Source organism: Anthonomus grandis, chromosome 12 (assembly GCF_022605725.1).
Source record: "Anthonomus grandis grandis chromosome 12, icAntGran1.3, whole genome shotgun sequence".
NCBI lineage: Eukaryota > Metazoa > Arthropoda > Insecta > Coleoptera > Curculionidae > Anthonomus > Anthonomus grandis.
Genome location: NC_065557.1, coordinates 20,270,934 through 20,298,715, shown reverse-complemented (window position 1 = coordinate 20,298,715; position 27,782 = coordinate 20,270,934). Strand labels below are relative to the sequence as shown.

Genomic DNA, 27,782 nt, shown 5'->3' with positions numbered 1-27,782 from the left:
TCCACAAGGAGCTGGGAGGCTCTCCAGCAAATAATTTAAAAACCTTAATTTGAGCTCCTTCATTCATCATACGTGAATTTTTTTCCTTTTACTCACCGAACCAGTTTCGGAGAACTTTGCCACCAAATCCAGCATATATCTGTGAAATATAAATAAATTAATAGATATAAATATTGAAATATAATAATTTAAATATTGAAAATCAATTCCGTCCTTCATGGACACTTTCTAACCTCTCTATAGATAAAATTAATTTAAATTCTTTATTAAACAGAATAAACCATTCACACTTTATGCACTAAATAAAATTTATATAAGTGGTAATATTATTAATAATATTATTAATATTAAGTAATAATTACCCATATAAATGAATAAAATAATTTTTGACTTTTATTACAATATAACTATTTCTATATTATTTTCCTAAAAAACAAAATCTCAATGCACGTATCGCTTTATGATTGTTTTTGTATAAGATATTTCTATACCTATTTTTAGTAGTTTTCTAGAAATTAATAATTTTATTTATTTTTTAAATAAAACATAGCTCCAAATAAATTTTTATTACTACGACTGCTGGAATGCGCAGAAAATTCAAATTATGAGCGTAATTTACGGAGGTATTATATATTAGTCTTCACTATAAAAATTTGTTCTACATTATACAGGGTTGGTCAAAATTAGTGATTTTACTGCTAGATACAAAAATTGTGAAAAATACATTTTTTTAAATGGAACACCCTATATATTATAACATATTCTAGAAGGAAATTGAAATCCCTTCTTAACGAGGCATCATGTTCATATATCTAAGTAGTTCGGTTTCTGAAATAAAAGTAAGTTTCTGTAAGAATCGGAATCTTTTGACATATTTGCCTTACGCGGCCATAAAAGGTCATGACCAAACAATGCTATACTATTGACGTTTGACAATTACATTTAGTTGATTAATAATAATACACGTAAGTGTTTCTTTGAAATAGTTACCTAAAAATTAATTTAAATGGAAAGAAATAGTTATTCAAATGAAGTTTTGATGAATCTATTTATTATTCATGGACAATGTGACAAAATTGTAGCAAGAACATGCCGAAAGTTCAACGAAATGTACCCTAATTTATAAAAAATGGATAAAAGAAAATTTGTGCGAATACAAAATAACTTTATACAATTTGTTTCGTAACTTAAAAATGATTTAATTAGTTATCCTAAGATTATAAGTAAGTTACAATAAATTTTCAAAATGTTTGCCATTGACTTATAAGCACTTCAAAATCCTTCGTTGTACAGCATGTGTTGTCGCTGCTTGTATTTCAGAAGGATGTTGGTGACAAATGAAATTGATAAGTCGTTGACGTAGTTCCTGTTTACCGGTATCTAGTATACCATTTGCTTAGGTAGGAACAACTTACACAAAAACAATCATAAAGTGACAGCGGATCGGAAAATAAAATAATATACAGGGTATTCCATTTAAAATAACAAAGTTGCTACTATTTTTTGGTATAAGCGGCAACGCTGTATCGCTAAAAATAATTTTAATCGTTAGATCGCCAGCTAAAATCCATGATGCCAAATTTAAAAAAAAAATCCATTTTACGTTCTCCGTAAATGTTTAAGGTAAGTACTATCAACCATCAATCACCCTGTATACATTACTTAATATCTATTATCATTTTTATCTAAAAAGCTAGCTTTTAGTTAAAAAGCTCCTCTCTACATTTTATTCGGCTAACAGCTTTTAACAAAATTTAGATAAGGATTACAAAAAATAAATTTATCTATTACTTTTAAATTTACAAAATCCTTAAAAATATGTAGCGCAGGATCCTTACTTTTTTTTAATAATTACTTACTTAATTTTTTTCCAAAATGACATTATCATTAGCAATTTCTAAAAATGAAATTAGATTTTCGTAAACACAAAACAACAACAATACCGTTTTTAATACAAAACAGCTAATAAAGAAGCCTTGACAGGCCCACTATATATTAATAATCTAAAATATTATAATTAACTTTTGAGCTTTTTATATTTTACATGATTAGATCAGATTAGTTTTAATATTATTTGTTAGTAATTACAATAATTTAAGTTACAATTTAATATATGGAGTATTAGCTTTTTGTTTTCTATTTTTTAACTTTTGCCGTAATGTCCTTCCGAAAAATAATAATGGCATGATAAACAAATGTCTAAAAATCCAATAAAATATTATTAACAGTACAATATCGATTATTGTCAGTACAATGATTAATAAAATAAGGTGGTTTTTATTAGTCCATCTCAAGTGGCGTGGAATTAAGTATGAAGCCCCTTGTAATTCTAATACATGTTCAATCCAAAAAACTGCTTCATGCCTTGGCCATATGGGGTGAGTATTCAAAACTATTGAGGCTAGTTGCAGCTGTTGCTGGAAACTGCAATAAAATATTTAATAATTATATTTTAGTTAACATGACAATTTTGTATTCTATTATTACTGTAACGACTATAATGCTAATTTTATTAACAAATTGAGCCATTCCAAATATATTTTTAGACTATTTCGGTACCATATTTCTATTCTTTCTTAAACACTTTTTTCAGGTAAATAAATGTGTCTTCTTCTCCCCGTCTTCTTTTAACTATTTGCTATAGTATGCTTTTATATTTATTTGCAAATATATTATATATAAATATCTGCAGTCTTTTATTCATACTAATTTATAAATTCCATTTTAAGATATAGCGTTTTTGGCAGTACAAGCAAAATAAGCGCAGAAATTAAAAAAAAATTAATATTAATTTTTCGTATTGCGCCTACAAAAAATTTATATTTTTCGTAGATGCAATACAAGACTGTCTCATTTTGGAGAAGAATCAATCCGTGAAGTAGAGAAGAAAATAACAGAAATCACCACTCCAAAGAATACTGTATCAAATCACAACTTTTTGCAATAAGTATACTATAAGGAATATTTTATATTACTGATAAATAGGTGGTGAATTCAACAAAATAGTAGAGGGTTGGACGAGGAAACTCCCAAAGTTTGCAAAAAAATATGTTTTTTTATTTTATTCTACTTTTATCTGGCGTGGAGGAGAAGGCCCAAGATGTTTAACAAACTATCTTGAAAAAGAACTGGATCATGCAGGTTAAAGGACGGGCCGAATACAGTACAATCCACTAAAACTATTCAAGAAAGAGATAAGCCCGCGTATCTTTGAAATGGTTGGTCAGGTCAGGAATAAAGTCAACATCTGAGTAGTACATCTGCTCTATCCGACTATCTAAGAAATTTATACAGAAAAAACAATAGGAAATAGTACAAAAGTATACCGGTTAGAGGAAATTTGATATATAAATGATGATTGATAAATAAATTGACCTGCGAACGAAAAACTTAGCCTCACCAATAAGAAAGTCAAATTTACGAATCATAACTTACGAGCATCCGCAATATTAAAACTAACAATGAAAAGTGCTACAGAACTAGGTGCTGATTAATTAAACTAAGTGGATGCTCAAATACATAGTAACTGATGCCTTGTATTCAGAAGGATACATTTTCTTTTCATTAAATAAGTATGGGAAAATGACTAACCGTCAAGCTTAAGAAAGTCCCCAACCGAAATCAACGACTTACGACTTTAAAGCAAAATACTTTTAATTTCAATAAATATGTTTTTGTTGTAATTCTTGTAGTTTCAATCAGTTTATTCTTAGTTTAATTCTCCTCCGAAGATTCCAACATCGTCAACCAGATACGTGTCGAAAATAAAATATAAGAAAATAAAAAAAATGTCGAAAATAAAATAAAAAGATATATATACTGTACAATAAGATAAATAAATAGCTTAGAAAGTACAGGAGTACGTTCATTTGCGGACTGTTTTAGTACCAGGGCAGGTATCCCGTCGGGTCCTGTTGCCCTATTTGTTTTTAGATTTTGCAAGGTCTTTCGGACATCTCTGTGGCAAAAAGTCAACTCCGCCATTTTGTGATTGACTTGCTCCATTGTTGGTGGTGTTTTTCCGGCGGGAACCTGTAGGCTGAAATGTGAAGAAAACAAGCTGACTAGCATATTGGCTTTTTCATTTGATGTGGTCGCCAATTGTCCATTTTCATCTGTTAGTGGAGATATTGATGGTTTACTAAAGTTGGAGTTACAAGATTTGGCAAGAGGCCAAAAGGATCTGGAACTGTTCGGACAGCTAAGGAACTTGCTTTTAATCCTGTGATTGTGCGATTCCTTGGTTCAGTCGATAACTCTTTTGCAGTTGTTGCTTGCGTCGATAAATTGGGCATGGTTTTCGGGGGTTTAGTTTTGCCCTAATAGGGTATATGCTAGGTGTTTTCTTTCAACTGTTTTTAACAGTTTTTGTCAAACCAAGGTTTTGTATTATTATTTAATCTTTTATTAGAATGTGGTATATAAGCTTCCATGCTCGTCAAAATCACTTCTGTAATGTCGTCATTACATATGTTGGGATAGGATAATTGGAAGCATACAGAGTGCCAAGGCAAGTCGACGAAAAACTGTTTTACATCTCTCCCGTGTGCAGTATTGCAGTGCCACACTCTACGGGGAGGCGCTACTTTGTTTGGTGGAATGGTAATTTGGCAGATAGTTATTTGTGGTCTAATGAACCCAAGGGAGATAAAACTTTTACAGTATACGGTTCTGGATTCATGGTAAAAAATAAATCTAGAAGCGCCGAAAATTCCCCTTTTTCAACAAGTTATGTAAGACAACAACTTATAGCAAAGGCTTCAATTCCCCCCTTCATTGGGTTTGTTGTGGTATTTAAGCCATGGGATATTGCGGACATTGAAATCACCTAAAAATATAATTTAAGCGGATAATGTGCTCGAAGACTATCAAAGATCATGGATAGTGTTGCAAAAAAGTCAGTATAATTTATATTGCTCGGTGGTCGGCAGAGGAAGTACATAAATGTCATGTCTGTCTTTGACGGTATTTTGACCAATATAACGTCTAAGTTTTTTGGGTCCAGCTTTTCTTCTCGGTGGAAAGAGAGGCTATTCTGTACGTAAACACATAGTTTGAATTTTTCTTAAAATCGGAGGTGTAGGTTATATCCAGGATACAAACAATTAGTGGTAGGTGCTGTAGAACAGATTTTTGCTTTTAAAAGAACAAGAACATTAGGTTTTTGATCTTGCAGGTGCTGATGCACTGAATGTATATTTGTGTTTAGCCATCGTGTATTGCAGCTTTCTCAGCTACTCTCAGCTTTGTTGAAGGTGTTCTTCTCTTTTTAGGGGATCCGTATGAAGAGCTCTCAGAATCACCCAGCGCCCGGACATCCGAATAGCCGGGTATTTTACTTCCAGAATATTTAAATCCTGAAAGTATCATCATACTTTTTTTTGCTCATTATTGGAAACCGTAATACCAGCGCAGTAGCGAAACGTAGCAAGCCACTACATGCTACTTAATTCTGGTTTGGTGGTATTTCAATCGTCGGTATCCAATGAGCCTTATGCAATTGCCCCCAAGAACAAGTTAACAAAATAAGTAGTTCTGGGAAAACCTTAATCATAATGATAAACAAAAATGTAAATTTTTGGATCGGATGGACGGGATGAATGTGGAAGAAAGCTATAGTCTAGCTTTAAAAATTAAAAATGTTTGTCCAAGAATGAAGCACGCAGGCAGTAATGTCTTATTGTGGTCTTATTAACAACATATCAATTTTTGTATCCTAAGGACTTAAAACCTAAACTTCTAACTTTTTACCTTGAACTCGAGTGTAGAAAGCTTGAGCTTGTAGGTTGTGATTTATTTCAACAAGATAACGATCCCAAGCACACTGTAAGACTTGTATAATAATGGACGTTCCATAATGTTTGCCAAAAACCTCACACACCACAGCAATCCCCAAACATTAATTCGAAACAGCTGTGGAAGAAATAAGGTGTCGCATAGGAAAACATCATTTTAGAGATAAAGCGGAATAAGACAAAGGGTGAGACAAAATTACAACAGCAGTATTTACAAGAAAGCCTACCCTGTTTTGCATAAAGGCGTAATACCATCGTTAGAGCAAATGTGGTCAGGACCACATTAATAAGATTTGATAATATACTATATCAAAAAAATTTAGAATACATTTATTGCAATAATAGACAGAAAATTGAGTATAAAACAATAATACTAAATTTCCTGTGTATTGTATATGTCGCCTCTAGATATTTTTAATAATATTTTAATTTAAATTAGGGTATTTGTTTATATTTGTTTTTAAGTGGCTGGCGACTGCGGCGTCACCACATGAAAGATAAAGCATTCTTTGTAAAATCACAAAACAGTTTTAGCACTCCAAATCTCTGTATTTAATTCATTGAAATTAGTGGTAAAACTGTTTTGGTTGTGATTTGAGTGTCACACCAAAGGTTCCAACCATAGGATACTCTTTCTTTATTAGTTTGGCTTCTAATTTTTGGCTGACCTATTCAGCACCTATAGCACGATACGAGATGAGATAAATATTTTAACGAGTGAAACGTAGCCGGGAATGAATAAAGGATTCGTGAAAAAGGGTAATATTAAGTTTAATAGCAAGGATCGTCAGTTTTTAGAGAAAATTGGTCAAGATCCGTCACCGGCTATGGATTGCAAGCTCTTATCTTTGCAGTGTTTAAATTTGGTTTGAAAACAATAACAGTAATCCTCCGAAATCAGAAGTGGGATGAACCTCTCCTCAAGTGGTTTTAAATACCTTGACATCAGAAAATGCAACAGAATTAAACTTTTCAACTAGCCAAGTGGAGTTACTGTTAAAAAAATTATGAACATGCAGAGATGAGTCCTTCAGCATTAATTTCTGCTTCTCACAGTCAGTCTGTCATGTTGTTGCAAATAGATCTGAAACCGTGCGCAAGAGATTACAGGATGTTACACCTAAATGCGCCATTTCCCGTCGATTATTAAATCAGTGTGAAGCGTCGTGCTCTATCTCATCCAGAGAGAAGCGGATTGTCATAAAGCCTATCAATATTGAGTGAAGGTATGATCTGCAAATAGACGTGTAGTACACGATAATAAACAGGGAAAACCTTTTGATTGTGAGGACATATTGCACCTAATTGTCCCAAAAAATAAAATTTTTCTACTAGTCAGCTGTCGTATGAAGAAGAGCAGGTCAATTTGGTGTAGGTTCAGGTTTTGGCATAAGGCTATATAAAATCTGAAATGGTAAGATTGTTCTTTTTCTGTCTGATTCAGGTTCTAACTGTTCTTTGATTAAACATGGTATTTCCATTTTTAGAAACGGAAAATATAAAGACTGTATGTTGTCTTTGGACGATTTGGGTGGGAATGGTCTTGAATTGACGAAACAGTGGGCTGCCAAGGCAGTTGTGCATATAGGTCTCCTGATGGACCCGTCATGCCCCACCGGGGGTTACCAGAGCCCAACGGCCTTAGAGAAACCGATAAGGCTCTCTGGTCTGAAGGACTTAAAGCCGCTCGGTACACTGAAAGTGTTACCCAAGTATTTGAACCTGGCGCGCGTGAGTGCTGGGCACTACATGGTCAACGGTTTCATCCTCCTCACAGCACCATCGGCATTCCGGGTTGTCCGCAATACCGATAGTATGGAGATGGCTTCTTAAGTGCCAGTGACCGGTTAAAAGACCTGTCACTAGCCGAATTTCGCGTCTTTTTACATGTTTATTAACCCTTTTTCGCTTTGGTCTCAAACCATTTTTCATATAGGATTTAGAATTATTAGATTTGTAATTAGAATTACTTAATTCATATTACAATTTTTTTAAACAGTCGTTTTTTACACCAATGGTGTCACTTAAGCAGTGCGGAATTTAAACACTATAACATAAAAAAGCGTTACTTTAAAAAAGGGTTAAATTGTAAGTTCTGAAAATTTAGTCTTTTTGGCTGTTTTCGGGTTAATTTATTATACGTAAACCATTTAAGCTTTAAAAAAAAAAGAAATAAATTTCATTGTTTCGTATTTAAGCTTTAGTGTAAAGTCGCTTTAGGTCTTATTTTTTAAATTATTCTAAGTTGTCACAGGCATGGTGCAGGACTGTATTATTACCTTATACATTTGCTCTATTTATTTTACATAGTCCTAGAACATTGTGGTATATGTTTCTTAAATATTCTTTAAAGACATTAAAAAATCAAAATTCTTTGGATTCCCTCAAGAGTAAACGAGCTATCTTATACAAGCACAAATAATCCGACATACATAGCAACTATATCTTACCTGGTGCCATTGGATAATAATACTTCATTAAGAACTTCAGAAAATATTGCAGATTCTAATTCATCTATAGAAACTATTGAAACACATCCCATTTCTGCTAGTATATCTACCAAAAATCGCTTCTGCCACCTATTTACGGATATGCTTATCACTGGAATATGGTGAAAAATCGCCGAAGATATATCGTATACATCTCCATCGGTTATTAGTAATTTCACATTTCGGTACGCTAAAATGATAAATATAAATATTTGGAACGCAAAACGAATATAATGTATATGTAGAATTGGTATTGTCTAGTTAAATACACCAATAAAAGTATTTCCTTTATTACTACACACTACCATAATCTCGATAAAAAAAAAGTATAGCAGAATCGCAGGTCCGCCTTCACAAAAGTCGGTGTATTGTGATTATCTTACTTTAAAAGTTTATTAAGTCAAAAGTTTCATATTGCCCATCCATACTTTTAGTATTGTACCAACAACATATATCTATATGTAATTTTTTTTAAATATTAAATACTGCTAATAATGGACTACTTTTTTAACAATATTAAACTTACCAATAACTTCAGCCACATCTGGTGTGAAAATAAAATATTCGCTTATCTTGTTATTGGTGATAAACTTTTTCAAAGCCTCTTTTGCTAAATCTGGCAAATTACTGGAAATAACGATACCTCCTTTGTTGTAAAATAGGTCAATATTTTTCTTGGGTAATGCTATGGTTTCATCTATATGATAACCACCAATTTGTTTAACGTTTAGATATTTAGGCATAAGATTTCCAATAGTCGTATAACTTGGTAGTAGGACCAAATTAGTTGTAAATAAAATATTTCTTAAATCAGGTGCTACTGGTATTATTTCTTTCATTAATTGATTTTGATAAGGAATTGTAATAAATTCTCTATATATTTCTGTCATTATAAATATATGGCTATTTTGAATTTCATTCAATTGCTTCCAGAAAATATTATCAGTCAAATAAATTTTATAAAACTGTGATACGGGCTCCGAAAGCAATGTTACTAAAGGACATTTACAAATATGAGCTAGAATTGTCAAAGCATCGGCACCAACATCCTCCAAAAGCACCAAATCAAATGTTGCATTTGAATGAATTAGGCGTTGAAAGTTTATATTTTCAAATATTTGTTTTGCGTATTGATAACCAATTTGGCTAGTATATTGAAGATGTGACCAAAAGTATGATGAGTGGCTTGAGCTTATCGTCCTGCTTAATGTTTTTGTGGTAAAAGCTAAAAATAAATACAGAAAGTTAATAATGCAACTAACAAATAAAATTATACCAATAAAAATAAGGGGCATATAAAAGCTATTTTCTTAATAAAATATAAAATAAATATATGTTATTTCTGATTATTATTCAAATATGAGGAGGGTACATGTTACCAATTTGTCCCTCCCTCACGAACTATTATATTTTATAGCAGCGTTACTCAAAGTGTGCTCCGCGAAACCTCCAGTAGGGCTCCGCCAGCAGTAATAATAAATGAATGCATGTAATAAAGTGGACCCTATAAGTTACCTAAGATAAAAATAAACAACCAAAACGAAAATGTTACAGCGTTACTCGTACGCCACCATTCGCCCCCGGACTATAAGCAATCGGTTCGTCGCGCTGTTTCTCGTGCTCGGATAAAATCGTCTGGCTCTCCGAAGTTTCTGAGGAATTCGAGATGATTCGATGGTTGCTGGTATAATATAAAGGAGGATTGTTTGGCGCGGAGAATTTATTAATCAAGCAACGTACCGCAAAATTTACTAACGCCGCGCTCAGTATTTTATGTTCGCTTGTCTTGTTGTTGTTCGTAGTGGTTGTAAAATCTTGTATTTCGTGCGTCAAGAGATACTATTTGTCATAAAATTGACCAAATCAAATTAGTGTTAAAGAAGAGTGGAGCGCGGGCTTAAAGGTGTTGCAAAAAATGTGGTTCGCTTGGATGATGCATCAAATTTAAATCAAGGTGATATGACGGCGTCAAGTTCTAGTTTTATGGTTTAAAGTTCAAGTAGTAAAATATTTAATGACACACTGATGGTGAAAAAAACGAAAGTATGATGATCATACATTAATCTCGGATTTGTTGATTCCAACGGCTAACCTCTTTGTATGTTGTGCAGCAAACTCCTTCCTAATAGTTCGATGGTACCTGCTAAGATGTGCCAATATTTAGAAACTGTACATCCCGACTTTAAAAACAAAAGTAAAGAATTTTTTCTACGTAAAAAAAAAAAATTATTAAGAAGCCAAAAAACTATGGCGTATGCGGATCAGACTGTGAATGAAAAGGCCACGAAGGCATCGTATTTGGTTAGTTACCGCACACCAAGCAAAAGAAGCGCACACTATCGCTGAAAAGCTAATAAAACCATGTGTGGTAGACATAACAAAATGTATGCTCGACGAAAAATCTGTAAAGCATCTTGCTACAGTGCCGCTTTCGAACGATACAGTTACGCGCCGAACTGGGGATATCGCAGCAAACATGAAACAAGAACTGGTTTCATAGCTTCAAAATAACAAATTCGTCTTGCAAATGGATGAGTCGGCTGATGTTGCTGGACTGGCCATCTTGCTAGTAATTGTGCGATATCCATATAAACATTCACTTGAAGAAGACTTGCTTATGTGCTCATCGCTGCCTACTAACACAACCGGAGAATAAATTTTTAACACGATTAACATATTTTTTGAAGAAAACCAACTCGATTGGAATGATTGCATTGATATTTGTACCAATGAAGCCAAGGCAATGACAGGTAGAACAACAGGAGCAATATCACGAATAAAAATGAAAGCGCCAAATTGTAGTTCCAGCCACTGCATCCTGCATAGACAATCACTCCTGGTTAAGAAAATACCACTAAATCTAAAATTGGTTCTTGATGAGTCAGTAAAAATAATTAATTTTGTCAAGTCACGTCCACTACAATCCCGATTGTTCTCAATATTATGTGAAGATTATTGTAGCGATCATAAAACACTATTGCTCCATAAGTGAGATGGTTGTCTCGGGGTAAAACTTTGACAAGGCTTTTTGAGCTAAGAACAGAATTAGAAGCTTTTCTTATAGATGTTCCTTTTAATTTAAAAGACCATTTGTCCAATAAAAGCTGTTTTTTTAGACTTGAATTTTTAGCAGACATGTTTGGAAAACTTAACGAATTAGACCTGTCACTACAAGGAAAATAGACAACAGTTTATTGCTAACAACAAAATAACTGCCTTTAAAAGAAAATTAGATTTTTGGATTACTTGTTTTGGTAAGAGAGAAATCGAAAGCTTTTTATTGCTAAGTGAGTTCCTTAGTCACCATAGTCTTAGTGATACAGAACTATTTCAAAATGAAATATTTGTTGAATTGGTGCAATATCTCAATGGTCTGCAAGGGACTTTTGAATTTTACTCTTCTGAAGAACAGAATACAAAACTGAAAATAAACTCATGGATTCAAAACCCTTTTTCATCTAAATTGCAGAAGCCTAAAAATATGTCAAATCAGATTTATGAATTATTTGTAGAAGTGACATTGGATACAAGCATGGAATCATTGTTCAAAATAATTTCACTAAATGATTTTTGGTGTAGGGTTCGTGATGAATATCCACAACTTGCCACAGAAGCTTTGAATGTTATTCTGCCGTTCCCAGCAACGTATTTGTGTGAAACGGGATTTTCAGCATATACAGCTACAAAAACAAAATACCACAATATACTGAATGCCGAACCAGACATGAGAATTCAACTTTGTTCTATCAAGTCTGACATTACCCAGTTAATGAGGAATAAAAAACAATTACATGCCTCGCATTAAATGAACTTAGTGTTATCATTTGCTTACTAACTCACTACTTACTGTATCTATCTTTTTTTGTATGATTATTAATAAACAATTCACATATAACTGCTTTTGCTTTTAGTTTAGAGTTTAGGATTCCGTTAAAAATTTAGTTTTTCAAAAGGGTCTCGTCACGAAAAAAGTTTGAGTAACACTGGTTTATAGTAATAAAATAAAGTCCTAGCTATTAGCCTTTTTTTACAAAAAAATAAGTTTAAGTAGTAGGAGAGTAAGTAAGTCCTTTTAGTACTTATTTGGAATTAAATAAAAAAATAAAGTACTGAAGTGTTTGGAAACTGTTTAAAAAACACCTTTTAGATTTGTCAGTTATGGTGTATTCAATTACAGAACGAGCAGAAAGTATTAATTAACCACTGTTTTTTTTTAACAGTTAATGTGGAAATTGGTTGCTGAGCTATTTAACCAACGTTCACGAATTGGTGACTAATTTTCACGAAAGAGGTTCTGTTAATAACAAACAAAGGCCGCTAAATGAACTTTCGGCGCTAGCAGTATTGGAGCAAATTGTACTGAATAGTACTTTTTGTACTGAAAGTACAAGACAATTGGCTATTACCATGGTCAGATGAGTGAATTTACTTCTTACATAGTTAATGGATTAGCCCTATTTTTGTTATTGGGCTAATACCAATCCAAGGACTTTTCACGAAACACATACACAACATCCCCAGAAGTTGAATGTATGAGCTGGTATCTTTGGAAATTCTATTGTAGATGCCTTTTTTCTTTCCTGGAAAGTTAACTGGAACTTGAATTTATTATAAAATGCAACATATGCATACAATGACAAGAAATGATTTTTGAAAAAGACGGAGGTTCTCATTATTCGTTAAATGTGTGAAAGTTTTGAAATCACATACTTACAGAACTTTGGATTGGACCAAGGGGTGCAATTAAGTCACCCTTTCGGTCACTAGACTTAAATCTCTAAATGAAGACTTTTTAACTCAAAAGATGCATGGAGTTTTATTAATCAGTTTTATTTTCTTGTTTATACTATCTATTCTGCATTTTGAGGTTAATGAATAAATTTTGATTTTTATTAAAATATTTTTTATATAAAGTATTTTTTACGATAATCACAAATAAAATTTAAACAACTTTTTATTTCGAAACAAATCATTTGTACAAGTGGTTGGGAGATACCAGATTATATCTTTTTATACAGTATTTTTCGTACGTGTTTCATTTTTAATTAGACAAATTATTCGTCGATATCTATTATTAAATTATTACTTTAATGCTAAAGTAAATCTTAGACTCTTACCTGCTATGGGTTCTATAACATCTCTTATATCAATTTCTGTAATATTATAGTAAGTATTAATTACATTTGGGTAGGGACTAACCAACGTAATTTCATGTCCTCGAGCATTCAGCTCTGTTACTAATGTTGATGTCGCTTTAAAATGACTGAGGTAAATATGTGGTAATAACACCAAAATTCTTGCAGCAGAAGCATTGTGAATTAGTACTATACATAATATAGGAACAAATAGTTTCATGGTTGTATTGCAGGATTCTGTAAGTAATAATAACAACATTAATAAAAGTTACAAATTGAGTTTCATTGCCTTTATTAGTAATTAGGTATAAGGGTCATTAAAATCTTAAAGTGCATGAATTTCTAAAAAATTAGATATCTCTTATTATATATTATATGTTAAACGAAATCGCAAACAAACGGTGTTGACTGATACTACAAGTCTCAAGGTCAATCAGGTATATAAACTAATAAATACATTTATATTTAGGGCATTTCATATATGTAATATATAAGTATAGGGGTACGTAAAATATTGTAAAGCTATGTAACTTTTAAACTTACTACTTGTTCTTCATAGGTATTAATCATCTCTGTAATACAGACTGCGAAAAACCAATTTTTAATCTGATACAAAATTTAGGTTAATATCGGAGCTTATTTGTTTCACGCGCATTAATCTAAAGCTAACCGTACACAATTGAATATACAGTGCTTCATTTTAAAATGAATCACTCTTAATAACTTTTTTTAAAATTTGTCTATTTGACACGCAAGCGAATAGTAAGCAAAAATGTATGGTAATAATGGATATTTTATCAACCTGAAATAGTGCGATATATCATTTTAAATGTCAAGAAAAAATTAAGTTAACAAACTTAAGCATTAGTTATTAACATGAGCATTTAGGTATTAGGCAGTAGGTGTAAATAATTTAGATAAATATTTTTTGATTACAGACCACCGGTGTCTGAAGAAATCGAAAATCCAGGAATTAGTGGTGATAAGACACAAGTACAATCAAATCAAGTCAGTCAAAATTGTGATGGTGAGTCGGTGTATGCAACGAAATATAATTTAGTACCTAAATCTTTATCTCTGTTACTTATTAGGCATATTGTTACCAATCTTTGGAATCGTTTATACGTTTTAGTTCTTTACTTTTCAGATATTATTAACAGCAGTGAAAACTCTGAAATGGATACTTTTGAATATTCCATTGAAGATTTTGAAGAATTTCGACAATTGCTCAATCTTCTAAACACGTTGCTCAACATACTGTTCCTCCCAAGTTGGACGTTAGAAGTACTTATTTTTTAATGTCACGTCAAGTACGTATTTTTTAATGTCAATATTATTTTACTACCAATATTATTTTAGGTAGCCCGCATCTTATTACAAGGGGCCAGGTAAACGTTTTTGGTAATATGGAGAGTAGTCCTGTCGTGAAATCAAAGAGTACTTTTATAGTGGAATCAACACTGCAATCGCAAGTTCCTCTTGTTGAACCTGAATTACAGATTCCTCTACCTGAGAAATGTAATGAAGAACCATTTATGGCCCAGTCAAGTCCCATCGTAGACGGTAGGTTTTTTCATAATACATTTTAGGAAGTGCATGCATGCATTTTAGGAATAGCAGTTATTATTGTTTTAAGTATTTTAACCTTTTATTTCTTCAGGAATCAACACGTTGGAAGATAATCAACAGTCGGATTCCCAGGAATCATCAAGTTCCTCATCCTCTTCCAGCTCGAGCTGTAATACTTCTTCTTCGGACGGATCCAGCTCAGAAGATTCATTCGACGATGATGATGCTGGCCCCACTTTTAATATAAATACAGATGGCCATGCGGATGAGAGTTCTTCAAGTAATGATTCAACCGAACCTGATGATAACGCAGCTTTAAACTCAAAGAAAAGGAAAAGAAATCAGAATAAATGGAAAAAGTCTGTGGCCAAAACTCTTCGCAATTCAGGTCAAGAGCACTGCTCTATCAATGGTCGAAAGTTGCAACCAGCTAAAACAATCCTTAATGCATGCGACGTTGAAAAATGTCGATTTAAATATGCTACTAAACTTTCCGAAGAGGAAAGGAAACTTTTGTTTGAAAAATTTTGGGCATTGGGAAATTTGCACAAGCAGAGGAATTACGTCTTAGGACACATGCAGAGTATACAGCCATTATCTCGCCGCTTGGTATTAAATCGACTAAAAACCCGCACCCTTAACTACTCATATTTAAAAAAAAAAAATGATGAACAGATACTTGTGTGCTTCAAATTTTTTAGAAACACATTAGATATTTCTGATAGGTTTGTAAGAACTGTAAAGGCTAAAAATGACAACGGATTTCTAGAGGGGGAAAAACGTGGCCTAAAACCAAGTAATATGCTTTCACAGGAACTAAAGAATACCATAAGAGAGCATCTGGCTTCCATTCCAACAGTCGAAAGTCATTACGTTAGGGCAAATACACAGAGAAAATTCATTGATGGGGGAAAAAATCTTTCAGATTTGTATAGGGATTATGTTGAGATGTGTAAAACAAATAACACTTCTTATGGAAAATATTCCATGTACCGCCATATTTTTCTCTTCGAATTTAACATGTCTTTTCACTCACCGAAAAAGGACCAGTGCCAAACTTGTGAAACGTTTAAAAACTCAAATCCTGAAGAGAAAATAGCTTTAAATGTCAGTTACAATGCGCATATAAAAGAAAAAGAACTTTCCAGAGAGGAAAAAAAATAGATGACACTGATCAACGATAATTATAAAGTCGCTTGCTTCGACTTGCAGGCCGCTTTACCCACTCCAAAAGGGGACATTAATTATTTCTACTACAAATCACGTTTAAATTCATATAACTTTACCGTTTGCCAACTGGAACAAAAAGGATTAGGACCAGTTCAATGCTACTTCTGGCACGAAGGGGAAGGAAAACGTGGTTCCAACGAAATTGGCTCATGCCTTTTAGATTACTAGCAGCCTCAGAGGTTTTTTTAAAAAAAACTTTTTTAAAAAAGGCTGCTAGTGATTTTGAATTTGATTGACACAAATTTATTGTTGTCGGGCATGGGCAAAATGAAGGGGATGCAAGTCATTCCGTGATAGAAAAAGCAATTAAGAAAGCTCTTAAAAATGGTCCCATTTACGTACCCGCACAATATGCAACCATTATTAACAACGCAAAGAAAAAGGGTGTAAGATTTGTTGTTAATGAACTGGGACATGGGGACAGATTACAGGAGGGCATTGCAAATAAAGAATTTAACCGAGACTCAAATGGTGAAAAGTTTGACTTGTAATATTTCTATCTATCTATTTAAATGATATTTCTATCATCCGCTTTGAAAAGAACCACGTAGATCGTTTCTTTTTTAAAACATCTTATAGCGACATCAACTTTCGCTATCTGATTATTAATAATGCTACAAAAACTAGAAAATCGATTCAAAAAGACATAAGGGGATTTAGTTTATTGCCCGCATATACCCAAAGTATTCCTATTAAAAAAAAGAAATTTGACGATCTCCAGTCTCTTATTAAAAATAAATCAATTCCTCGAGCGCATGCACCCTTTTTCGAAAACCTTCACCACAAAAATTAAAATCTGTACTGAAACAGAAGTCTACTTTTTTTGTTAAACAAAACAAAATGTGTTATTGATCTCTGCAACTATAAGACTGCTTATTAAATTTAGTTGTTGTTAGTCAATAAGCGTTTATTTTAGGTTTTTTAAAATTTAAATGTGTTTACTTGCTTTTGTTTACCACTTAAGCTACTACTGTTATACCCACTATTAATAAGAAAAAAATGTTGAAAGTGACAAAAAAAGTGATGTTTTTTGAACTATAAAGTTTTTTCATTTTGTTATTGTATTTTATTTATAAGCTATCATTGTTGTATAAGGGTTTTTTTGAATTTTCTCATTTAACAATTATAATAGTTTCTTTTTTTCTTTTCATTCAAGTCATTATTAAACTAAAATTTAAAATAAAAATATATTTTTTTGCCATAGTGGCGAAAAAACAAAATCAAAATTTGACCTATACACTTAAATTTTTTCAATTTAATATCCATAATCAGACAACAAAACAAAGTAAAAGCAAATTTTAGTTTTTAAAAAAAAAATCCCATTTTATGAGCTTAAAATTTTCTTTTAAATAATAATCAATACTCTGCAGTCCATTATCTCAAAATGTGCATTTTTTACTTTCGCCACTATGGTTCTCAGCAAGCAATATATGTCCTGATACTAAAAATGGATGTTCAATACTTTTGAATTTATGTTAAATCCAAAGTGACATAATTAGCCAATTTTTATTCTGGTCTGAACAGTTATCCGTAAAGACGTCAAGTTTAGATTCTTCAATTGTACTTTAATATTATACTTGCAATTTCGTGACTTCCCCCTTTGGCCGTAGTCTCTGTCTACATATACATACTTGCTGCTTGTTCAGTTACACAATCGTGAATACTTAAATTGTAAGTCCAGGCTTTACGAAAGTAGAATTCCGGATAAACAGTAAGATTGGATGTCGCAAGGGTTTGCTGTAAATCAAATGATTTTATTTCCTCTTTCATACTATTTGACATGGCTTCTGCTTGCCTGTGATGTAATTCAAGCTCAAGTTTTAGTCTTTTAAGATCTTCTTTATTTTTGTTAGCAGCGGTTTGCATTTCAATTTTTTTAGAATCGAATGTCAGGCATGTATCGCTTTTTGGTAATTTAAAACCTTTGTTATATTCATTACAAAATAATCGTCGATACTTATCCTCTGTAACAGGCGTAATATTTTTACCCTTGCACTAGTTAATGTAAAAATTATAATAAAGACAAGATATGCTAATCGCATGGTCGAGGTAAAGCCTGTTTCGATTTTTTTGTCTGCTATAATGGCTGACGCAAATATGATCATGAACAGACTGTACTTGTCCAACAGGTGTTTTACTGGATCGATTGCAATGTTTTCCTGTTTCATCATCTCTTGAAACACTTCGTCCTGATATCTGTTTGCAAATAAGCATTATGCGCTTAGAATAATTTTGTAGACGATGACATGATAAAAATTCTTGTTTGGACAATTGTAGGTAAATTCCATTTAGCTTGACAAAATATGGATAGGTAACTTTTCTAATGGATTCTTATCTTTAGTCTTCGTTTGGTAGGAACACTTCTGTGAAATAGCTTTTATAAATCCAAATAGGGAAGTGTTTTGGGTCTCATAAGCATCTAAGTTCTAAAATGATTTAAAAATGTTATTTTCACTTCCCAGGAGTCAATTTCTATACTTCTACTTACAGGTACGTGGCATTCAAAATCAAGTTTTCCCTACTACTTTTGTACTTGCATCCAAGGTTTCGTTTTATTTTTTTCATTTATTCTCCTTTCAATACTCGTCATCCGTCATTGAGAAGGTGTGTACTTATCTAATATATCTAAAGCACCTCGTGAAGTTTTAGGTAAGTTTTCACGGGAGACCTGCAAAAAAAGTTTATTTACAATTTGTATCCAAAAAAATGTTATGTACTACAGAATTTTACTCAAAAAGACCATAAGCCACAATGAGGATTTTATATTATATAATATATAATATAAAGACATAATATTCTGCTAATAGCTATAAATAAAATAGCAAAAAAATACACGGAATTAACAATATTCTATCATTTAAGCGCACCTAGAAAACCTAATTGGTTATTAAACACGCAAAAAAAATATATAATTTTTTTAAGGTTATACGGCACATGCCTACATAAAATAACAGCAAAATGAGCATAAGCCACAAATTTATTTACTTACCATTATTTCAGATTCAGATAGTGATTTAGACTCACTAACAGTTGGATAATAATCTCTGTCTGCTATACTGTCATCTGCACTAAAATCGCTTTCATTATTATTAGACAGTAGTGTTATATTATTAAACAGTAGTGTTATATCACTTTTAAACAAATTTATCTTAACTGGTACACGTAGTCTGGCCGCCATGTTGTGGCTTGTATCGATGTTGACTAAAAATAAATATTCTGCATAGGCCACAAAAGCATTTGGGTATACTGCTGCCATCTATTGATAAATTTTTAAACTTTTTTGCACGTGGTTTGCGACCTTTATGTACAGTTATAAAAAAACTCGATTTTTGGTAAAATGTGGCTTATGTACCTTGTTCCAACCCCTTCAATTAGTGAATAATTAATAGTAAATATTTTTATTCCATAATTTATTATATAATTAGTATTTTATTATATAATTAGTTTATGCATGAACTAATTATTTACTTGATCCCTTATTTCAATCCGTCGAGCCACAAAACCAACGAAAAAATCTCTTTTCTGCTTGGCTTGACCCTAAGGAAGCCAATAAGCAGAAACACTGGCAGGCTGTTTTAGTACTGCATTGAGTGACTTTATATTTACTATAACAAGTTGCATGAATTTTATTTTCTCAAGTTGAAGTAACAATCAAATTGTTAAATCTTAAATTTCTAAACTTTCTATTAAAGTTAGCAGTTGGCGTAACTTTATTGGATAAAAATAAAGCATGTTCGGTTTCACTTTAATCGTCTGATAAATTGGTCACCAAATTATATTTTTCTTTTCTCAGAGTTTTAACAGTCGACTTTTTATTATAAACTTAAAAGTTAAGAACGTACTAGGAAATAATATTATAAGTTATATTAAACAACTACATTATTTTTATAATTTGCAAATGATACCAGGAATAAGCCTCATTGCAAACATATTAATTTGGCTTTTTCACTTTAACTGGCTAAAATATTTTCGTTATTTCTAATATTTCTATAATACAAATTGTTTGCATCCAGCCGAGCTAATTTTGTAATTTTTTTCAAAATGCTCCATTAAAAATATATTACATATGTTACTAATAAAAATCCTGAAGCTAGATTTAGTTAGATAATGCCTCATTCTGTGATGTAATCACAGATAAAAGAAAGCATTTTTTTCAATTTCGTGTGTTCTATCTGTGCTTAAACCCAAGATATAAAAAAACCGTAGCTTTTTGTACAAAATCTTTTAGCGAAATAATTAAATAATGTATCTAGTCTAGTCTTCTGTTAAATTCGATTTTTAAAATTTAAGATTATTTCTTTTATCGTAAATATTTTATAAAATCATGCAAGAATTTTTTAAGTTTTTGGATTCTGTGCCTAAGCCAAATGCTTACTTTAGATTATTTTTCACACAGTGGTATGAAGGAAGTTGTAAAACTACACAAAAATATAACGAAAAAATCATATTGGATTTACTTCATAAAACTAATTAATTTTAATAATTATTAATTAATAATTAAATAATGTATCTAGTCTAGTCTTCTGTTAAATTCGATTTTTAAAATTTAAGATTATTTCTTTTATCGTAAATATTTTATAAAATCATGCAAGAATTTTTTAAGTTTTTGGATTCTGTGCCTAAGCCAAATGCTTACTTTAGATTATTTTTCACACAGTGGTATAAAGGAAGTTGTAAAACTACACAAAAATATAACGAAAAAATCATATTAGATTTACTTCATAAAACTAATTAATTTTAATAATTATTAATTAATAATTAAATAATGTATCTAGTCTAGTCTTCTGTTAAATTCGATTTTTAAAATTTAAGATTATTTCTTTTATCGTAAATATTTTATAAAATCATGCAAGAATTTTTTAAGTTTTTGGATTCTGTGCCTAAGCCAAATGCTTACTTTAGATTATTTTTCACACAGTGGTATGAAAAAAGTTGTAAAACTACACAAAAATATAACGAAAAAATCATATTAGATTTACTTCATAAAACTAATTAATTTTTACAATATATTACAATTTAATAAATGTCTTTAAACCATAAATTTATAGCTTACTAATGATTTATAACAGCATCACTTTTATCTAACCTTAAAAATGATAATAATCTTTTCGTTATGTGAAAACAAAGATATTTCGTATTAGAAAACATAATTTGCCGGTATTTTGGAAATGCTTAAATTGGATTTATCGCATTTTATCTGATACTAACCTGTGACTCATTTATCTATACTAATTTTAAAAGAAGGATCAGAATATATATGAATATTAATTTAATATATTTATTTATGTTTACAGAAAACAAAAAAAAAATAAATTTAATAAAATAATGATTATGCAGGACAGATCTATTCAGAGACTATGTGCATATTAGGCCCTTTGGCTGCCCAGGACCTTACATTTTATTCATTTAATTCAAATTAATGAGGCACTATTATCTATTTACTTTTAGGTTTATGATCAAGTCATGACACGAATTATTATTAGACAGATTTAATATAATAAATTTTATAAACACTTTTAGTACTTCTAGATGCATTGGAATTAAAATTTATCGAATAATGGGCTGCCCGAGGCAATTGTTCATATAGGTCTCCTAATAGATCCATCATGCCCCACCGGGGGTTACCAGAGCCCAATGGCTTTAGAAAAATCGATAAGGCTCTCTGGTCTGAGAGACTTAAAGTCGCTCGATGTGCGGAAGGTATTACCTAAGTATTTGAACCTGGCGCGCGAAAGTGCTGGGCACCCGACCACGTGGTCTACAGTTTCATCTTCTTCCCAACACCACCGGCATTCCGGTTTGTCCGCGATACCGATGGTATGGCTTCTTCAGTACCAGTGTCCGGTTTAAAGACCTGCCACTAGCCGAATTTCGCTTCTTTTAAGGCCTAGTAGGTGTTTGGTGAGACAGGCCGAGGTCCCACCTATGTGCGCTTTGGCCTGCCTCGTACCAGGGGACTCAGTCCATTTTTGGTGGGTCCACTTGCCCAGAAGACCCTTCATTGACGCGACCGCTACGCATTTGGCGATACCAATTATGGGTTCCGGCTCCATCGGCACATTCGGCAGGTCCCAGTCACGCAAGGGAGTCCGCCTCCTGGTTACTAGCATGGCCTGCGTGGTATCTAAACGAGCTGAATCCTGCAGCCAACCTGCACTAGTTGTTTAAGGACTTTTATGCACTCCAGTACGAGCTTGAAGCTTATATTTATGGCCATGATAGCTTTAATAACAGGTCTGCGTGGCAGCTCTGCGTCCAAGCATATTGATACGACTGTATTGCGGTATCCGCAGCTTAGGATTTTTTGTCCGCAATTCAATACAGCGAATACTTCCGCCTGGAAGACAGTGGCGTGCTCCCCTAGTGAGTATGCCGTACTGGTATTGTTATTTTCTTATTTAATTTATTAAATTTACGGGAATCCCCATTTTACAAAATAAATGTACAAAATAGATTATTACATAATAGATAACTTAACCTAGTGAGTTATATATATATATCTAAGAACTGAGTTGACACCATTACAGCCATAGTCTGCTCAGGCTATCCTTAAAAACGGACAGTTAACTACTACATAAATCAATGTTATGAGCGTTTAAGACACTCAGAGATCTATCGATAGGAGAATGACGGCTATATTCAGTTCGGTGCATAGGAACATGATAAAGGTCAAAATTGCGTAGAGTTCTATTTGGAACATTGAGACCTACTTAAGAAAGAAGGTCAGGAGCATTGATCATGCCATTAACCAACTTAAAGACAAAACAAAGATGAGCGTTCACACGCCTTTTAGCCAATGTATCCAGGTTAAGTCTTACTCTCATGTCCTCACGATGGTACTCGTCAAAGCTAATGTCCATTCTAAATGCAGCACACCCTAAAAATCCATCTTGCACTCTCTCAATCATATCTATTGAATTCTGATATGGAGGAGACCACACTACTGAAGAGAATTCAAGATTAGATCTAACCAGTGAGACATAAAGGAGTCTATAGGCTTGCAGAGAGAGATGTAAACTATACCTGTTTACAGCACCCAACACTCTTAGTCCCTTTAAAGTTATTTTAGAGATGTGATGAACAAATCTCAGATGCTCATCGAATTACACGCCCAAATCCTTGACTACATTCACATACTGCAAGGACTTACCAAGGATACTATATATAGAATTGAATCTCTTCGAACCTCTATAAAATGATGTGTAGCAACACTTGTAAATATTGAGCCTCAATCCGTTCATCACTGACCACTCACACAAAGCATCAAGGTCTTCCTGAAGTTTGGCTATATCATTCACCTGCCTAATCTCCATGTAGAGCTTCAGGTCATCAGCAAACATACTTACAGAACTATGATTGATCACATTAACAATATCATTCACAAATAGATTGAAGAGCAGAGGGGCACAGTGAGATCCCTGAGGAACCCCTGAGACTACATTAGTAGGTGCAGAAGTCCAGCCATGCACCTTCACACTCTGAGTTCTTCCTATCACAAAACTCTTTAGCCATTTAAGAGGAAGTCATGAAAACCAGCACTTTCCAACTTGGCCAACAAGAGACCAAAGTTCACCCTGTCGAAGGCCTTGGAGAAGTCGGCATAGACCGCATCAGTCTGAACCCCCCCTCCAAAGCCCCCAACAGATCACACTCGTATTGAAGCAAACTGCTGGTTGTGGATTTCCCAGAAGAGAATCCTGACTGTTTTTCACTAATGATTCCTTTGCATTGCCATGTTAGCTGACCGCAAACCAAACTATCAAACAATTTGGCCAATGAGTTTTGAATACATACTTCACGATAATTGGCAATATCCCTCCTATTGCCAGCCTTAAATATCGGCATGATGAAACTGTGCTTCCAAGCTTCTGGGAAGGTAGAGTCCTGTAAAGACATATTAAAGATTATCTGGAGAGGCCTACTAATTGTATAAACACAGTTCTTTAAAAAGACATTATGTATATTACCTGACCCACAGATTAGGTACTTGTTAGGTAATTTTTGGATCTTAGAAAATACCTCCAAAAGAGTGAAGCATCCAACAATAATATTCTGGGAACCAAATTCAAGAGAATCAGGAATGGGATAAGTAGAGTTGTCGTAAACCGTAGCAAAAAACTTTGCAAACAAATCAGTAATTGCTTCCCTAGACTCTGCCATTTCCCGGCCCAAAAACATCGAATTTGGAAATGCAATGCTCTTTCTTTTGTCATTGACAAACCTCCAAAAGTAACGACTCATCATCCACCACTGACCTCTCCACTTTACCAATATATTCACTAAAGCAACGATCGTGTTCTGCTTTACATCGAGATCTAAGGGTCGAAAAACGAGCATAAGAGTCAGGTGAGGGAGTAGACGTATATTTCCTGTGTGCAGCCTTTTTTTTTACAAATTAAGTCTTTAAGTGAAGGACTAAACCATTTAGGAAAAGATGAAGACCTCTGAAAAGATGAAGTCTCTTTTTAGGAACATACAAATCAAGGCAATCCTGTAAAATATCATTTAACTTATCCGCAACACCATCAACATTCAACCCATCAAAATTCATACTCCAATCAATAGCCCGCAAATGAAAGTTAATAGCCCCAAAGTCGGCATTCCGAAAATCGAAATAAAATTCATCAAGCATTAGTAAAGATGAGTCAGTTTAAATATTAATATGATAAGAAACGTGGTGCAAACTATTACTAAAAATGCAGTCAACAGCAGCTGAAATATTAACATTATGCAAATCAGAAAATACTAAATCTAAAAATGTGTTTCTGTTATTTAGTACGTTATTGCATTAAAACATATTATGATAAGAAAACATTTCAGCTAATACTCGGGCTGGATAGTGTTCATTGCAAGCTACACAAACCCCATCAACATCATTTGACCAAACCGCCTCAGGTAGGTTGTAATCACCGAACACCAGCACCGATGATTGTTGGTAGCTTTTAGAGATTTCATGAACTGACATCCCATGTAACTCCATGTACTTATCGTGTGTAGCAATATACACTCCACCAAAAACAAATGACTTCTTGCAAATATTTACTTCTACATATACTTGCTCCACTGAGATGTTGGAGGAGTATATGTAGAGGAGGAGTTGCAAGGAGTTTTTTCTAGATCTAAATTTATTACTTCTATAAATTTATAATTAACTGCTATAAGCACCCCACCACCTCTAATCTTTATACTTGATTCCAGGCTACAATCAGTGCGGTAGATGGTATACCCAGGCACAAGGATTTCACTGTCAGAGATATCCTCATTCAACCAAGTCTCAATTAGGATTATGACAGAATAGTCAGACAGCTGCACTCCGTGATGAACCTTTGTGGTATCCCACCACAAAGCCCTGATCCAGCTCTTTTATTCATTCTGGATCCATCTATGTACCAGATGGTCCCCCTGTTTAGCAACGCAGGCCTGTTGGAATGCTGCTACTCCACTCTGCCTGCAAAGTGCATCACGAATTCCTTGCAATCCACCGTCACTGGAGCCATGTAGTCACTGCCCATCAGAAGGAGAAAGCATTTTAGAGGCATATTAATTTGAAAAATATTAACGTAACCTGAAACTCTTTTTTTATCCTTTGTTTCCTTCATCAAAGTGTATTTACTGTATTTAGCCACTTTTATAAGAAACTATCCACCAATCCTACTAGAGGCTTCTTTAGCTATTCTAAAGATTTATTTTCTCCCCAATTTTATTCCTTAAAGCACTTTTTGGCATCCTCTATAATATCTCTTATCTTAAATTAATAGGCCAAATAAACATTTTTATTTTAGAATAAACAGATTAGGCAGATGGATTACACCCTAAAAATATTCTTAACTTGGGTTGCAGCTTAACTGATTCAAGGATTAAAAAGGTATTACCGTTATAACGAAGAAATATTATGGAAGCTTTACTGGGAGAAAACTGATTGTTATATACAAGTTAGTCGTTTTGATAAATCATAATAAATTATACGCCCTTTGAAAAAATTAAGTAATATTTTATTTTTATATTTATATTGCTACAGTTGAAGCGTTCTAAATAGCGGTGCTTTAAAATATTGTAAGAAATGGTTATGCTTTTCCTAGTTACCTATTTTAAAAATTTGATTCTTGATTTTCAGGCTAGCTTCATGAGTGGAACTTTAACTATAATAAATTTCATTAAGGATAAGAGATACACTTAGTATATACTGATTTTAGCAAAACCTTCGGCCAACTTACTTTAATATTAAAACTGAAAAAAATGGATTTTAAATATTTTTTATTCTCTTTTGTTTTAGCTAAAATCCTATTTACGAGATCCAACGCTTGAAGTCAAGCTAAAAGGTTTTCTTACTGTATTATACCTTCTACTTTTGATGTTTTCTTGGGAGTTCCACATTGGTCTTACTTGGCTCCTACTACTCTTTTTAGTATTTGTTAATATTATAGAAAAAAACATTAACTTAAATTATTTAGTGTATAGATATTTTAGTTTCAGATAATTTATTAGTATCTTGGATAGAGTTCATCAAATGTTGGGACTATTAATGAGAATATCTGGTGATCGTAATGATTTGCATTGTTTGGCTGTGCCAGTTACAGATGAGATTAATCCTGCAGTATGCATCAGTCACTATATAAGTGCATTATCCAAATACCTAAACGTAAATTACAATCTGTACAGGATAAATTATTGAAATATCTTAAGTAAGGGTTAAGAAGGAGTCGCCTTAAAAATACCTGGACTTATGCTTTATTTTTAAAATTTTAAAAGACATAACTTCACCTTTGTTGTTACAAATGTTAAATTTTATAGGTGTTCACAAGCAGTCTAAGGAGATCCGTTAATTGCAAATAGAATACGTCAAATTCATCATTCAGACTGGTAATTGTATTTTGCTCTCTAACTTGCGATCATAATTTTGTGTATTGTGATTTCTATGTAAAATTGTAAAGTATATTTAGGCTTATATATTTCATTTAAAAGGATGACAAGTTATACGTAAATATTACATGAACACACTTTAAAACGCTAATAAAAAATATACAAGTTTTTTGAAAGAGGGAGAATTTAAAGATGGCAATGTCGGCATGCCCAGTTTTAGATAACTCTTTTTACATCAAACTATGTTTACTATCTTTACACATCTCCTTTGCAATGCAAATATTCTATCATTGGATGACCCCAAGCTAAAATTACGTATGAAATTTTACACTGGATATAAGTATGGAATAAACTTAAAAGAACTTTTTTAAATAGGTTTTTTCATAAATTATATAGCAAGTAAGTCGGAGAACATAATTCTTTAGCTAAGTGCTCAGAGTATTTATCCCATGGCAGATTGAGGTCAAAATGGACTCCAAGATACTCGTATCTGATAGTATCAAGATTGAGTCCAACTATCAGTTTTCAGGGAAAAATAAATTTTTTGTGATTTTTGTTAGTTAAGACTAAGATGGTTTTTTCCATATCATTCAACAAATTACATATTAGTTGCAATAATTTAAAAATTTCATATTTCGTTAGTGTGTTACGTAATATTTGACAAACCAATGACTTAAGGTATATGGTTTGCTTTACAAAAAGTA

At 32.7% G+C, this 27,782-nt stretch overlaps 2 protein-coding genes across 2 annotated transcripts; one reads left to right on the top strand and one right to left on the bottom strand.

The window, feature by feature from the left end:
* Positions 1–1,698: 1,698 nt before the first annotated feature.
* Positions 1,699–14,104, bottom strand: LOC126743405 (UDP-glycosyltransferase UGT5-like). The gene is made up of 5 exons (XM_050450483.1): positions 13,963–14,104; positions 13,402–13,656; positions 8,811–9,509; positions 8,246–8,474; positions 1,699–2,424 (listed from the first exon to the last, which is right to left on the bottom strand). The coding sequence occupies exons 2-5, from the start codon at positions 13,637–13,639 to the stop codon at positions 2,100–2,102; spliced, it is 1,491 nt and encodes a 496-aa protein (XP_050306440.1). The 5' UTR covers positions 13,640–13,656; positions 13,963–14,104; the 3' UTR covers positions 1,699–2,099.
* A 146-nt stretch (positions 14,105–14,250) lies between these two features.
* LOC126743406 (uncharacterized) lies at positions 14,251–17,274 on the top strand. Its single transcript, XM_050450484.1, has 4 exons — positions 14,251–14,446; positions 14,567–14,703; positions 14,779–14,982; positions 15,080–17,274. The coding sequence occupies exons 3-4, from the start codon at positions 14,826–14,828 to the stop codon at positions 16,150–16,152; spliced, it is 1,230 nt and encodes a 409-aa protein (XP_050306441.1). The 5' UTR covers positions 14,251–14,446; positions 14,567–14,703; positions 14,779–14,825; the 3' UTR covers positions 16,153–17,274.
* The last annotated feature ends 10,508 nt before the right edge of the window (positions 17,275–27,782 follow it).